This window comes from Chiloscyllium plagiosum, unplaced genomic scaffold, assembly GCF_037043375.1.
Source record: "Chiloscyllium plagiosum isolate Xiang-an unplaced genomic scaffold, Cpla_swu_hap1 HiC_scaffold_8, whole genome shotgun sequence".
Taxonomy (NCBI): Eukaryota; Metazoa; Chordata; class Chondrichthyes; order Orectolobiformes; family Hemiscylliidae; genus Chiloscyllium; species Chiloscyllium plagiosum.
In genome coordinates this window covers 32,679,386-32,691,728 of record NW_028270146.1, presented here as the reverse complement: position 1 = coordinate 32,691,728, position 12,343 = coordinate 32,679,386, and the positions used below count along the sequence as shown (strand labels likewise).

The 12,343-nt window shown below is 39.7% G+C and overlaps 1 protein-coding gene across 2 annotated transcripts in view; it reads left to right on the top strand.

Moving 5' to 3' along the window:
* The window catches only part of ccdc197 (coiled-coil domain containing 197), a 55,337-nt gene that overhangs the window by 32,224 nt on the left and 10,770 nt on the right, over nucleotides 1-12,343 (top strand). For both annotated transcript variants that reach the window (XM_087989672.1, XM_087989673.1), the window contains 3 exons: nucleotides 3,991-4,073; nucleotides 4,779-4,951; nucleotides 8,223-8,333. In XM_087989672.1, coding sequence (XP_087845798.1) covers nucleotides 3,991-4,073; nucleotides 4,779-4,951; nucleotides 8,223-8,333 — 367 coding nt within the window. The remainder of the gene's footprint in view (nucleotides 1-3,990; nucleotides 4,074-4,778; nucleotides 4,952-8,222; nucleotides 8,334-12,343) is intronic.

Genomic DNA, 12,343 nt, shown 5'->3' with positions numbered 1-12,343 from the left:
CTTAATCCTGATTTCTGTGTTCCTTCACATCTAGGGTTCTCTGGTCTAGGTCCTATCCTTTGTATTTATGGGAATGTATTTCCTCTTTGAATGCTTTCCACTGCTCTGACAGTTTTATAGATCAGTTGCTGCTCCCAGTCTGCTTCAGTCAAATTGTTTCTTATTTTAGTAAAATTAGTCTTTCTCGAATTTAGTACTTTTATTTCAAATCCATCCTTCTCCTAATCCTAATTCTAATCCTAATGGGAGTCATAGTTGCTATCTCCAAAATGCTCCCTTACTGATGACGCTTCTATCTGCCCAAACTAATTTACAAATAGCAAGTCCAGAACTTCACCATTCCTTGTTAGGTGTCCAATATACCAGTTATAAATTGTTATACAGGATGCAGTTTGAAAAGTGTTTTCTCTCCCAACTGTTCTGGACCAGACCAGACCCCTTCAAAATGTATATAGTAGCCTATACTCTAACTTTCTCTTATTTTAAAGGTAAATGTAAAGTGCTGTGTTCCAGATACAATTTGATTTGTCAAACTACTCAATGTTAGACAAAACACAATTTATTCAGTTAAAAATCACACAACACCAGGATATAGTCCAACAGATGTAATTGGAAGCACACTAGCTTACAGAGTGCTGCTCCTTCATCGGGTGGTTGAGGTCCAACTGATGAAGGAGCGACGCTCCGAAAGCTATTGTGCTTCCAATTAAACCTGTTGGACTATAATCTGTTGTTGTGTGATTTTTAACTTTGTACACCCCAGTGCAACACTGGCACCTTCAAATCACAATTTAGTCAAACACTGTAGTTAACTTACAACCAAAGAAAGAGGTATGTGGAATAACTTAACTCTATTGGAAAACTTAACAGAATAATAGAATATTTCACTACTAAACAATAACTGTTCCAATATATTAACATCCCTTAAACATACCCTTGACAAATTCAGACAATAGATTGTAAACAGCAACATAGGAAGAGAACCCCAGCTTTTGGCTGTAATTGAGAGAGCTTTCACTTCTTCAAGACTCAATAGCAACTAACTGCTGAAATCTAAAACTAAAAATCCTGGTTCTATGGGTGGAAGCTTGACCGCACCCATTCAGTCCAATTCTATTGTTCCAACTTTAAAAATAAAACACCCAAAGCTTCACAAGTTGTTTATCTTCTCAGGTTGCTCGTCACCTGTCCTCCAGCCTTTCTCTAAAAGAAACCAGAACAAAATACGCCTCCTAAAGTTACAGTCTCATCACACTACCTTGAACACTGAAACTATCCCAGATAATGTTTGGGTGAATAAACCCATACTATTTTACCCTGTTATTCTGAAGCCAGTCTGAAAGTTGATGACTTACTTAATCCTCTATGTCTTCTGTTTGGGGGCCTTTAGTACATAAGTGTTTTTGTTCTTTTTGCATTTTGTACTTCTAACCATATGGCTTCAGTTGATGATCCTGCCAAGGTATCATCTCGCCTCACTGGTATAATTGATTCCTTGATGGATATTGTAACGCTCCCAGGAAATTTGAGTTGGGGAAAAGTGCAAGAATAAATCTATGCTGAACATGGCAATTCTTATGTTTTTGCATCAAAGCAGTTTGTGGGCGGCACGGTGGCACAGTGGTTAGCACTGCTGCCTCGCAGCGCCAGAGACCCGGGTTCAATTCCCGACTCAGGCGACTGACTGTGTGGAGTTTGCACGTTCTCCCCGTGTCTGCGTGGGTTTCCTCTGGGGGCTCCGGTTTCCTCCCACAGTCCAAAGATGTGCAAGTCAGGTGAATTGGCCATGCTAAATTGCCCGTAGTGTTAGGTAAAGGGGTAAATGTAGGGGTATGGGTGGGTTACGCTTCGGCGGGTCGGTGTGGACTTGTTGGGCCGAAGGGCCTGTTTCCACACTGTAAGTAATCTAATCTAAAAAAAAACTGCACAAGTGATGTATCTTTTTCTGCAGACAGCAGCTGCAAGATTTCATTCTTTAAAATATCTGTATGATCTTGCATGAAGTAAGATATGGAGGCCCATATAAGGTCTTTATAATTACAAGGATATTAATACTTTGCCTTCTTTAAAAGCTGTGTTTCAAATCACTGGAATGCGGCTTTTGTTCCAGCCAGGAAATTAGTAAAGAGGTAAAAACAATGACTGCAGATGCTGGAAACCAGATCCTGGATTAGTGGTGCTGGAAGAACACAGCAGTTCAGGCAGCATCCAAGGGTCCACGCCCCCCCCCTACAACCCGCCCTCCCATCCTGGCACCTTCCCCTGCCACTGCAGGAACTGTAAAACCTGTGCCCACACCTCCTCCTTCACCTCTATCCAAGGCCCTAAAGGAGCCTTCCACATCCATCAAAGTTTTACTTGCACATCCACTAATATCATTTATTGTATCTGTTGCTCCCGATGTGGTCTCCTCTACTCTGGGGAGACTGGGCGCCTCCTAGCAGAGCGCTTTAGGGAACATCTCCGGGACACCCGCACCAATCAACCACACCGCCCCGTGGCCCAACATTTCAACTCCACCTCCCACTCTGCCGAGGACATGGAGGTCCTGGGCCTCCTTCACCGCCGCTCCCTCACCACCAGACGCCTGGAGGAAGAACGCTTCATCTTCCGCCTCGGAACACTTCAACCCCAAGGCATCAATGTGGACTTCAACAGTTTCCTCATTTCCCCTTCCCCCACCTCACCCTAGTTCCAAACTTGCAGCTCAGCACTGTCCCCATGATTTGTCCGGACTTGTCCTGCCTGCCTATCTCCTTTTCCACCTATCCACTCCACCCTCTCCTCCCTGACCTAGCACCTTCATCCCCTCCCCCACTCACCCATTGTACTCTATGCTACTTTCTCCCCACCCCCACCTTCCTCTAGCTTATCTCTCCATGCTTCAGGCTCTCTGCCTTTATTCCTGATGAAGGGCTTTTGCTCGAAACGTCGATTTCAAAGCTCCTTCATGCTGCCTGAACTGCTGTGCTCTTCCAGCACTACTAATCCAGGAAATTAGTAAAGTCATTTGTTATAAATCATGGCTTCATAACAATATCTTAACTTGCTATAAGTCCAAGATCATTACCATTCCTGTGCTTGCTCATCTAAGTTGGTACCTATTAATCAATGTTGTGATTTTGAAGTCTTGTTCTTGTTTTCGAAAACTCTCCATCTTTTTGTTTTACCAACCCCCCACAATAAAAACTTTGTATTTTCCTTCAATCCCTAACCTGCTGAACTTGGTGCACTGTCAAATTCGAGCATTTATGATTCCTTGATATTTTTTAAACAAAAATAGAAATTGCTGGAAAAGCTGGCAGCATCTGTGGAAAGAATTCAGAGCTTATGTCTTGAGTCCCTTCCTCAGAACATATTGATTTTTTATTTAACTTGTGCTGCTGTTGAGGCCTGTGTCTTTCCTTGTCTAAATATTAATCTCTGAAGTTTCCACTTTCTTCTGTGAAAGCCAGTTCTCCAAATGTCTTTGATCAACCATTTGATGTAGCTTTGTATTATTTTGGTGTATAATAACCTCCTGAACCACCATTGGATGTTTATTTTTAAGGTGCCATATGGATACATGTTGTTGCTGTTGAAATAGTGACCAATATAAAAGAGTACAAAGTTAAAAATCTCACAACACCAGGTTATAGTCCAACAGGTTTAATTGGAAGCACACTGGCTTTCGGAGCATCGCTCCTTCATCAGGTGATAGAATATAAAAGAGTAGTCTCTTTGTGCAATTGCTCCATGTCACATTTTGTTGATCTATTTGAACAGAGCAAAGTATAATGCCAGATTCTTTGTAGCAGTACTCAGCAATTTTTTTCTGAACTCTGGCTATATTAGATAGGCAGTTGAATATAGTTCAGTAGCTTAATTAAAACTTTTGGCTCATTTTGAATTAATCAGAAGCAGACAGTAACTTATTTCTCTGTCTGTATACTTTTTATGATAGGACTTTCTCAATTAAATATATTTAGTCAATTTTCTAACTGTCCACAGGCAAAGAAAACTGCAAAGGGGTATGTCAAAATACAAATTGTATGAAGATTATCTTCTGAAAGTAATTGATAATTTGCCTGAAAGTAAGTATGTAGTTTATAGTTGCAAAGTGGAAATATTTTTATTGTTATATAAGTTGAAATGAAGTTTTCACTTCTTGAATGGGGAAGAGTGACGAGGAGAAATTTAATGTAAATTATCATGTCAGCATTTAAATTTTAAAGGAAACACAATATCTTTTGCATATCTTGATTTTAATCTTTCATTATCTTAAAAAGTTTGGCATTGAAGGCCTTTGATTGTGAAGATGGATAATAGATTCTCTCACACTGAATTCAAGTCCTGTCTTCCCGCAATTAATCATTAAAGAAAGATGGATAGATTGATTCCTATTACTGTTTTTGATTTATTTTCATTACCTGTTCCTTAAGTCCATCAGTACAAACCAAAATACATTGAAATCCAGAAGTCTCTAGTTTCAACAGGCAGGTTCTGTTGATCTTTCCATTGGTTAAAGACTGCCAGAAACCCCAAGGAAATTACATAAATTATTTTTTAAAAAAGAGCATTTTAAAATTGCATATCTTAAAAGGAAATCTGTTGATTGTCATCTGTTGAGAAATGCAGTTTAAAAACATATAAGCAATTAGAAAGGATTAACAGCAAGTTACTGGCTGTATGCAATTTCATACTTTTATAGACATAATGGTTATGATAACAATTTGTTCCTTGTTAAAAGTTACTATGAACAATTTCAAGTCTTGCTTTGATGTTGTTATATGTTCCAGACTACTTGGAGTACAGCTCAGAATCTATGGTGATGAGTATCATTCGAAAACATGAAACCCTTGGAGCCACCAATGAGGCTTTGATAAATAATCTCAGCAGGTTGTCAGATGAGATGGAACAATGCCAGCGTGACTTGGAAAGTCTGCATCAAGAATATGACACCACAAAACTGGTATGGTTTTTATTAAACCTTCTTTGAGATGTATAAACTATTTTATCAATCTATTTGCTGAAGGCTTTTATACAGATGGAGATAAAATAGAAACCAAGCATCTGCTTGTGCATTCTATGAATTCAGTGACGCGATTGTACTAACCTTGTTGAATGGGTAAAAAAAAACTCAGCAGGTCATTCAGTATTTGAAATGGTGGATAAAAAAAACAAATTTGTGTGGGAAGGGTCCCATCAGAGATAAAACTCCCTTTCTCCTTGGGATGCTTTCTGATTTCTGTGCATTTTCGGGGGTGGGTGGGAATTTAATTTTTCCGTTCTCGCCATGTTCTCCAACATTGCCCATCATAATCAAGGGTTCAGAAAATCCCACACTTAGTTTCTGTTTCCCTCCCGTGCAGCTAATTTTGTATGCAAATTTTATTTAATATGCAAGTTCCAAAAAGGAACTGATTATCTTTCATGTCATTAAATCATTAATGCTCAATATGTATGTTGGTTCAATCACTGTCCTGACATTGAAACAACAGCTGCTCCTCTCCCCTCATTGACATGTGCCATTTCACACGGAGCTACACTGCAGTCTTTATGCAAGATGAATGAGAAGTAATGAATAAACACAGTATAACATAACTTTACACAGGGAAGTTTTCACATTAATTTCTTATGGGACGTAACAACTAGGCTCAGTTAATTATCTGGCAAGCTGACTCTGAATCTGTGGATTCAATCCATACTTCAAGACTTGGGCATGTCATTGAGGCAGACACTACCGTATAGGAGTTGAAGTTTAAGAAGTACTATATCTTGGTTAAAGATCTCTTAAGTGAATACCTCTGAGTTTAGATTTATTCTGGTATCTGAGCTAGCATTCCTCCCTCGGCCAGAGCAGTTACATGAATTTTTCATCTCCATCTCCATTTCTTGGAACCCTTCCATGTGCCAGTAGATTTCGAATTTGCCTTTGTCAACATGAGCTGTATTTAAATTTGAATGCTTTGTTAACTGCGCTTTGAAACATTTTGATATATGATGAGGAACTGCATAAATATGAATGCTTTCTTCTGTTTTTGTCAATGTGGCAACAGTGTAGCTGTGGAGCATTTATTGCTGTAATCAAATTAGGAAATGTTAAAAATATTCAGCAGTTTGGCAGCCTCTGAGGAGATGGAAACAGAGTTAATGTTTCAGACTGATGAACTCTCTTTTCTCCCCACAGGTGTTTTCAGGGCTGTTGAGTGTTTCCAGAAATATTCTGTTTTGCTTTCAGATTTACGGTATCCATAGTATTGTGCTTTTTTACGTGCATTTAATGATATTACATCTACATTTGTCGAAGCACTTTGCTTTTTATCAATGCAGTGTATATTTCTTGATTGAGTTAAAGTACTTCACTGACTAGGTTTCCAGCTCATAGCATTATCATTGTCCTGTTTGTGTATTAGTGGGCGGCACGGTGGCACAGTGGTTAGCACTGCTGCCTCACAGCGCCAGAGACCCGGGCTCAGTTACCGCCTCAGGCGACTGACTGTTTGGAGTTTGCACATTCTCCCCGTGTCTGTGTGGGTTTCCTCCGGATGCTCCGGTTTCCTCCCACAGTCCAAAAATGTGCAGGTTAGGTGAATTGGCCATGCTAAATTGCCAGTAGTGTTAGGTGCAGGGGTAAATGTAGGGGTCTGGGTGGGTGCGCTTCGGCGGGTTGGTGTGGACTTGTTGGGCCGAAGGGCCTGTTTCCACACTGTAAGTAATCTAATCTCTTGCTTGCAATACATTTACTTACAGCTCCTGTGCACAATATTGTTGTTAAACTAAACAGTAACTGATAAGGATTTTCAATTGCCTGTGGGGCCACAACAGGAGCAGCATTACATTCCTCAACTGCAAGCAGGGTATTGTACTCTATTAAATGAGCTGTTCAAACTACAGATATTAATTGAGGTAGAGGATCCTGTTACTAAGTCAATAACTAATGGTTTGAGTTTTTGGATGGCGTGTTGCAGTCCAAAAGCTTCAGGGTGCACTGAGATTTCCAATATGAGACTTTGGGGATGAGATGAGTCTGAAAATTGCCTGCCTCCAATTGACAGCCTGTAAAGCTCCGTCAGGAGCTGGTTAACAGTCTGGAAAGGGTGAGAAGGAAACTTTCAATTTGTAAGGCTGACTGATTCAGTGCAGGGGGTAATTAAGGATTTTTTAAATGGCAAAAATACTTGGACTGGGAAGGTCTAGCTCTAGATCGGGCATAATACATTTCAGTCAACCATTTGGCCGCTTTTTGGTATGTAGTAAGGCTGTTGGCCCTCCAATGTGCTGGCTGCTCTCCTTTGTCAGGCAGTGACAAACCCCATCTTAGCTTTTGTCTGTCTGTACCACTCCTCTGCAGATAGCACTTGCCACAGGAACAACATTCGGTACCACTAATTGCATGATGAGGTCTCCTCTGGAATAATTTACATTTGAAGACCATATCCCCAGAAAGAGTCTTGGAATTTATTCGGTTGTTGCGTTCCCAAACTCTGAACTGAACACTTGGTCTCCAAATAATAAAGAGAATGTGCAAAATAGATCTAACCTCTATTTAAACTGAGAGATTATACCTGTTGTGAAAGATTGAACTGGTTAGGACAATTTTCTGAAGAAACTGAGGTATCCTGTCTTTATACCATGACAGAGTCTGAAAGGGAGACATGGAGACAAAATGCTACTAATGCTGAATTAAGCCCCATAAATATGGGGAAGTCACCAACACATCCAGTAGGGAATTCAAAGGAAACTTATTTACCCAGAGAACTCATAACCTGAAGGAATATTTGAGTATTTTGAATATTTAATAGTCCAGATAAGTTTATGGACAATACACAAAAGTGGGAAGAAATGGAAAGATACGTTGTTGAGGTTAGGTGATGAAGATTGTTTGGAGTAAAATGCCAATGTAGATCTGTAAGGCTAAATGATCTATTCCTGTGCTGGATATAATATATAACCATGTAAATCGTAGACTCCATTTATGCAACATGTAATGGTGTTAGAGAGTTCACACCTTACTTCATGAAGGAATAATTAAATGACCAGTGACATAAGATTTACACCCTGGATATTTTTACTTATTTCTACAAATATTCTGACTGTGGTGGCTTGATAAAGAATGGCTAAACAACATTCAATTCTGTTTTTAATGCAGAGACCATTTGCTTCTGTTCATGTGGTAAAACTGCATTAATTGATCACTTTCCTTTGGCTGGCTTAACATCAAAAACTTTGTTTTTAAATAGACGATTAATAGTCAACTCTCAGTGCGACAAATGGAATGCGATGAAATAAAGGAGAAGAATAAACAGATAGAAATGAAAATAAATCTACAACGAGGCAATTTCATTCATAAGGTAATCGAGGAAAAAGTTAAAGTTACAGTGGCAAAGAAGGACTCAGTGCTTAGTACTACAAGAAATTTTACTTACCAACTAAAATGGGATGTTTAATTCATTTAGTAATAATAGTTTGATTTTTGAAACCAGGTTTATGAATTGCCTGTGGTTTAGAATTATAAATGGAGGATACATCATTTTATAATAAGAGGACCGTTAATAAGAGGAAGTACAGAGGTTATGCTGTGCTGTTGGTGAGAGTCCTCTGAGATTTTCACTTGCTTTGTAGGGGCCCACATTAATCAGGGAGTCCATCAGTTTTTGCTGCATGGGCTGCTGTTGAACAACGTGAAACCTCCTCTTCGGCCCTTCTGGGCCGAACAAAGGAAACGTCATCCCCAAAGCTCCTGCTGTCCTTTTCATGCTTCATCCCTGGCCCCTCAACTGGTCTCCCTCCCGCATTCACCTGTGCCTGACTTCAATGTTGATCCTGGGTCTTGAGTAGATTCAGTGCTGACAGAAGTTAGCACGTGCCCAGAGCTCTGATTGATGGATGATTTCTTAATCCTCTGGAAGGCTCCCCACTGCCCAGTTTAGTGGCACTCAGTGCAGTACATCTTCCTGAAAAGAGGCAAGATGAGGTTGCTTCTGGCTCCTCAGTGAGTGGACGAGACCCATTTGCCTACAATAAATTCCACCCGGTATCTCGACATGTTCTTCTATTGCTTCACCTGGTAAGAGCATATATTGGGTAGAATGGAGGCATTTGCTCCAATTTTTCACCTAATAAAACTAATCAACAGAAAATGAAGCATTCTGCAATTTGCTGATGTACAGTGCTGGAGTGTGAAGGAATATATATTTCCCCCTTTTAAGGCCTTTAACATTTACAGGAAGGAAGGACTTAGAGTACACTGTATTGGAGGTAGGGGCATTGCGGGGTGGTGAGGTGGGGACCCTAAGCTGCCTGAGAATGTTACAGTGTGGGAACTTGAGAAAGTGACTATGCCAAAAGTCAAGCTGGGTATGAATATACCTATTCAAAGTAGACAGAGAGGTTGGGAATTGTATGCTAGAGGTCAGCAGTGGATGTGCAAGTATTCAGACCAAATGGGGAAAGAGGCAAGTAAAGAACACCTAGACAGATGAGTTTCAGACCAGGATTCAAGTGGAGTCCTTCATTACTGAGTCATTGTGCCCAGGGTCAATCTCCGCTCACAGTTGGACAGTCCTATTCAATTTCATTGGAACACAAGAGACATGCAAAAGTATAAAGAGAAGCTGAAAATTACTTTTGCTTTTCCCATTGAAATGTTATTGTCAGATTGGAAAAGTATTCTATCTGAATCCTGGCATACTCAGCATAACTCCAAGCAATTGAGTAAAATGTCATTTGGAATAAATTAGGTCACGGAAGATAGCAGAGAGGTGGCTGGATGATTGGACTTCAGAGGCAATAGTTGGAACCAAAATAAAGAGAGATTGTTCTAATGGAATTGATCATAATTAGGAAGGCCCAAAGGACTGATTCAAGTTCCAGATTAACATCTTCACTCCCAGCACAGATATAGGCCTAGTTTTCGAGAGATTTTCAAAAATTCTATTAACACTTCCATATCTGTTCATTTCATGTGGGATGAAATGAACTGTAATAGGTGGGCCATCTTTCCCTGTATTTCTTACCATTGAAGTTAATAAAAGCAAATTCGAGCTGGATGAATAATGGATGATTTATCTACTACTACCGATTTTACATCCTGCTTAAGCTGTTGTTATGGATTAAGCCAGACCACTCAAACCATTCTTAAGCAGGTAGGTCAGACCATAATTTTGCAATTTGTTTTAGTGTATAGTAAAAATTACCCGGATTAAGTTAGCTAGGTTGACTAAAACAGACAGAAGTTTATTCACAAAATAACATGATGACACACAAATAACAGAATAAAGAAGCCGTACGGAACTCAGCCTATCCAACTAGACTTAATTATGCTGTTCCGAATATACACAACAGTCTCTCCCCCCCCACTTAAAATGAGCCATCAAAACCAAAAAATGTCTTCAGTTTTAACACTTCAAAACCTGGTTAGTAGTCTAAACACACATATACGCTATACTAACTATAAACATGCAAACATGCATAACCACATGCAAATTCAAGCAGTGATACACCCACCACCAAACACCTCTGTATCTTATTTGTGTCTCGATAACGCATCAGCAATCACGTTTTTGCAACCAGCCACATGCACAATTGTTAAATTGAATGGCTGCAACAACAAGCTCCATCTAAACAGTTTGACATATTTGTCCTTACATTTTCCCACAAATTTCAATGGGTTGTGATCAGTGTTTACAATTGTCTCAGATGCATTGCTCGTAATAAAAACAATGAAATGTTGAAATGCCAACACCAAGCTTAAAGTCTCTTTCTCCACCGTTGAATATTTCTGTTGATGAATGTTCAACTTCCTTGAAAAATCCCCAATGGGTCTTTTCTATTCCTTCGTCATCCTCCTGCAGGAGAACCGCACCAACACCCACATCACTGGCATCGATAACCACCTTGAAAAGCTTCGCTTACTCCGGTGTGGCTAATACTGGGGCAGCGGTAAACACAATTTTTAGGCTGTCAAATGCACTTTTGCAATCTGCTGTCCACTAAAACTTCTTGCCCTTTTTTAACAATTCAGTGAGTGGAGCAGCCACACTGCTAAGATTCGGCACAAACTTTCGATAAAATCCACTCAACGCTAGGAACCGTAGTACTGTTTTTTTGTCGATGGTGTGGGAAATTCCCCAATTACTTTTATTTTTGCATCTTGTCTATGTCCAATAACGTGGCCCAGGAAGGTGACCATGCCAGACAATGGGGTAATCTGGCAATGACAATATTAGCCAGTCTCTGAATTTTTTTTATATACCAAATGGCATGACTTTGAACTGATATAGTCCATTTGGCCTTACAAAAGCCAAAATTGTCATTGCTCTCTCTGGCAGAGGTACTTGCCAGTAGCCTCTGAGCAAGTCCAACTTAGAAATGTAAGTTGTTTGTCCTGCTTTTTCAACACTATCTTCCAACCATGGAATTAGATATGCATCAGTCTTTGTAATAGTGTTGACTTTGCGATAGTCCATACTTAATCGTTGGGTACCATCTGGCTTTGGCACCATGACAATGGGTGAGCTCAGTCACTGTAACTCACTTTGATTATGCCATCTTGGAGCATGCGCTCTAACTCCTTCTGAACCTGTGCTAACTTTCGAGGGTTATCCTAAAGGGATGTTGCTTAATCAGAACAGCATTTTATATATCTTCATTATGCACAATTAAGTTAATACTTTGCAGTTTATTTCTGCATATCTCCCCATGTAATAGTAATAACCCTTTCAGGTCATTTCGATTTTCTAGTGGAAGGTAACTCCGTTTATCCCAGTTTTATGACAACTTCCTCATTGTCCAGTTTGATTTGAGGAATGTCCAATTCAGAATCCTCTGAAATTGGTTCTTCCTTCTGTGCTGTCATCATTAACACCTTCTCCTCAATAGTTTGGATATGAAGTTTGATCCTTGATCTGACTGGATCTCTATTGGTAGTCCATATCTAGTAAAAGATTTAAGTAATTCTTCTACAACCCTTTTAGCTGTGATGTTGCATAATGGGATTGCGTCTGGAAATCTAGTCGACACATCCATTTTTGTTAATAAATACTTATTCCTACTTTTTGTTTGAGGTAGGGGATCTATGCAATCAATCAAGACACTTGTGAAAGGTTCCTCAAATGCTGGAATTGGTATTTAAGGTGCAGTTAGCTGACATGTATGACACGTCTGGCAAAATTCAACTATATCTTTGTGTACTCCAGGCCAGTAAAAATGTCTTTGTATTGTAGCTCGTCTTTTCCTCACCCCCAAGTGATACCTCATGCACCACTCGCAGCACTTCCTTTTTATACCCTACTGGCAAAACAATTTGATGAGCCAATTTCTCATATGCATGAATGTGTGATGGTCTCATTTCCTCATTAAG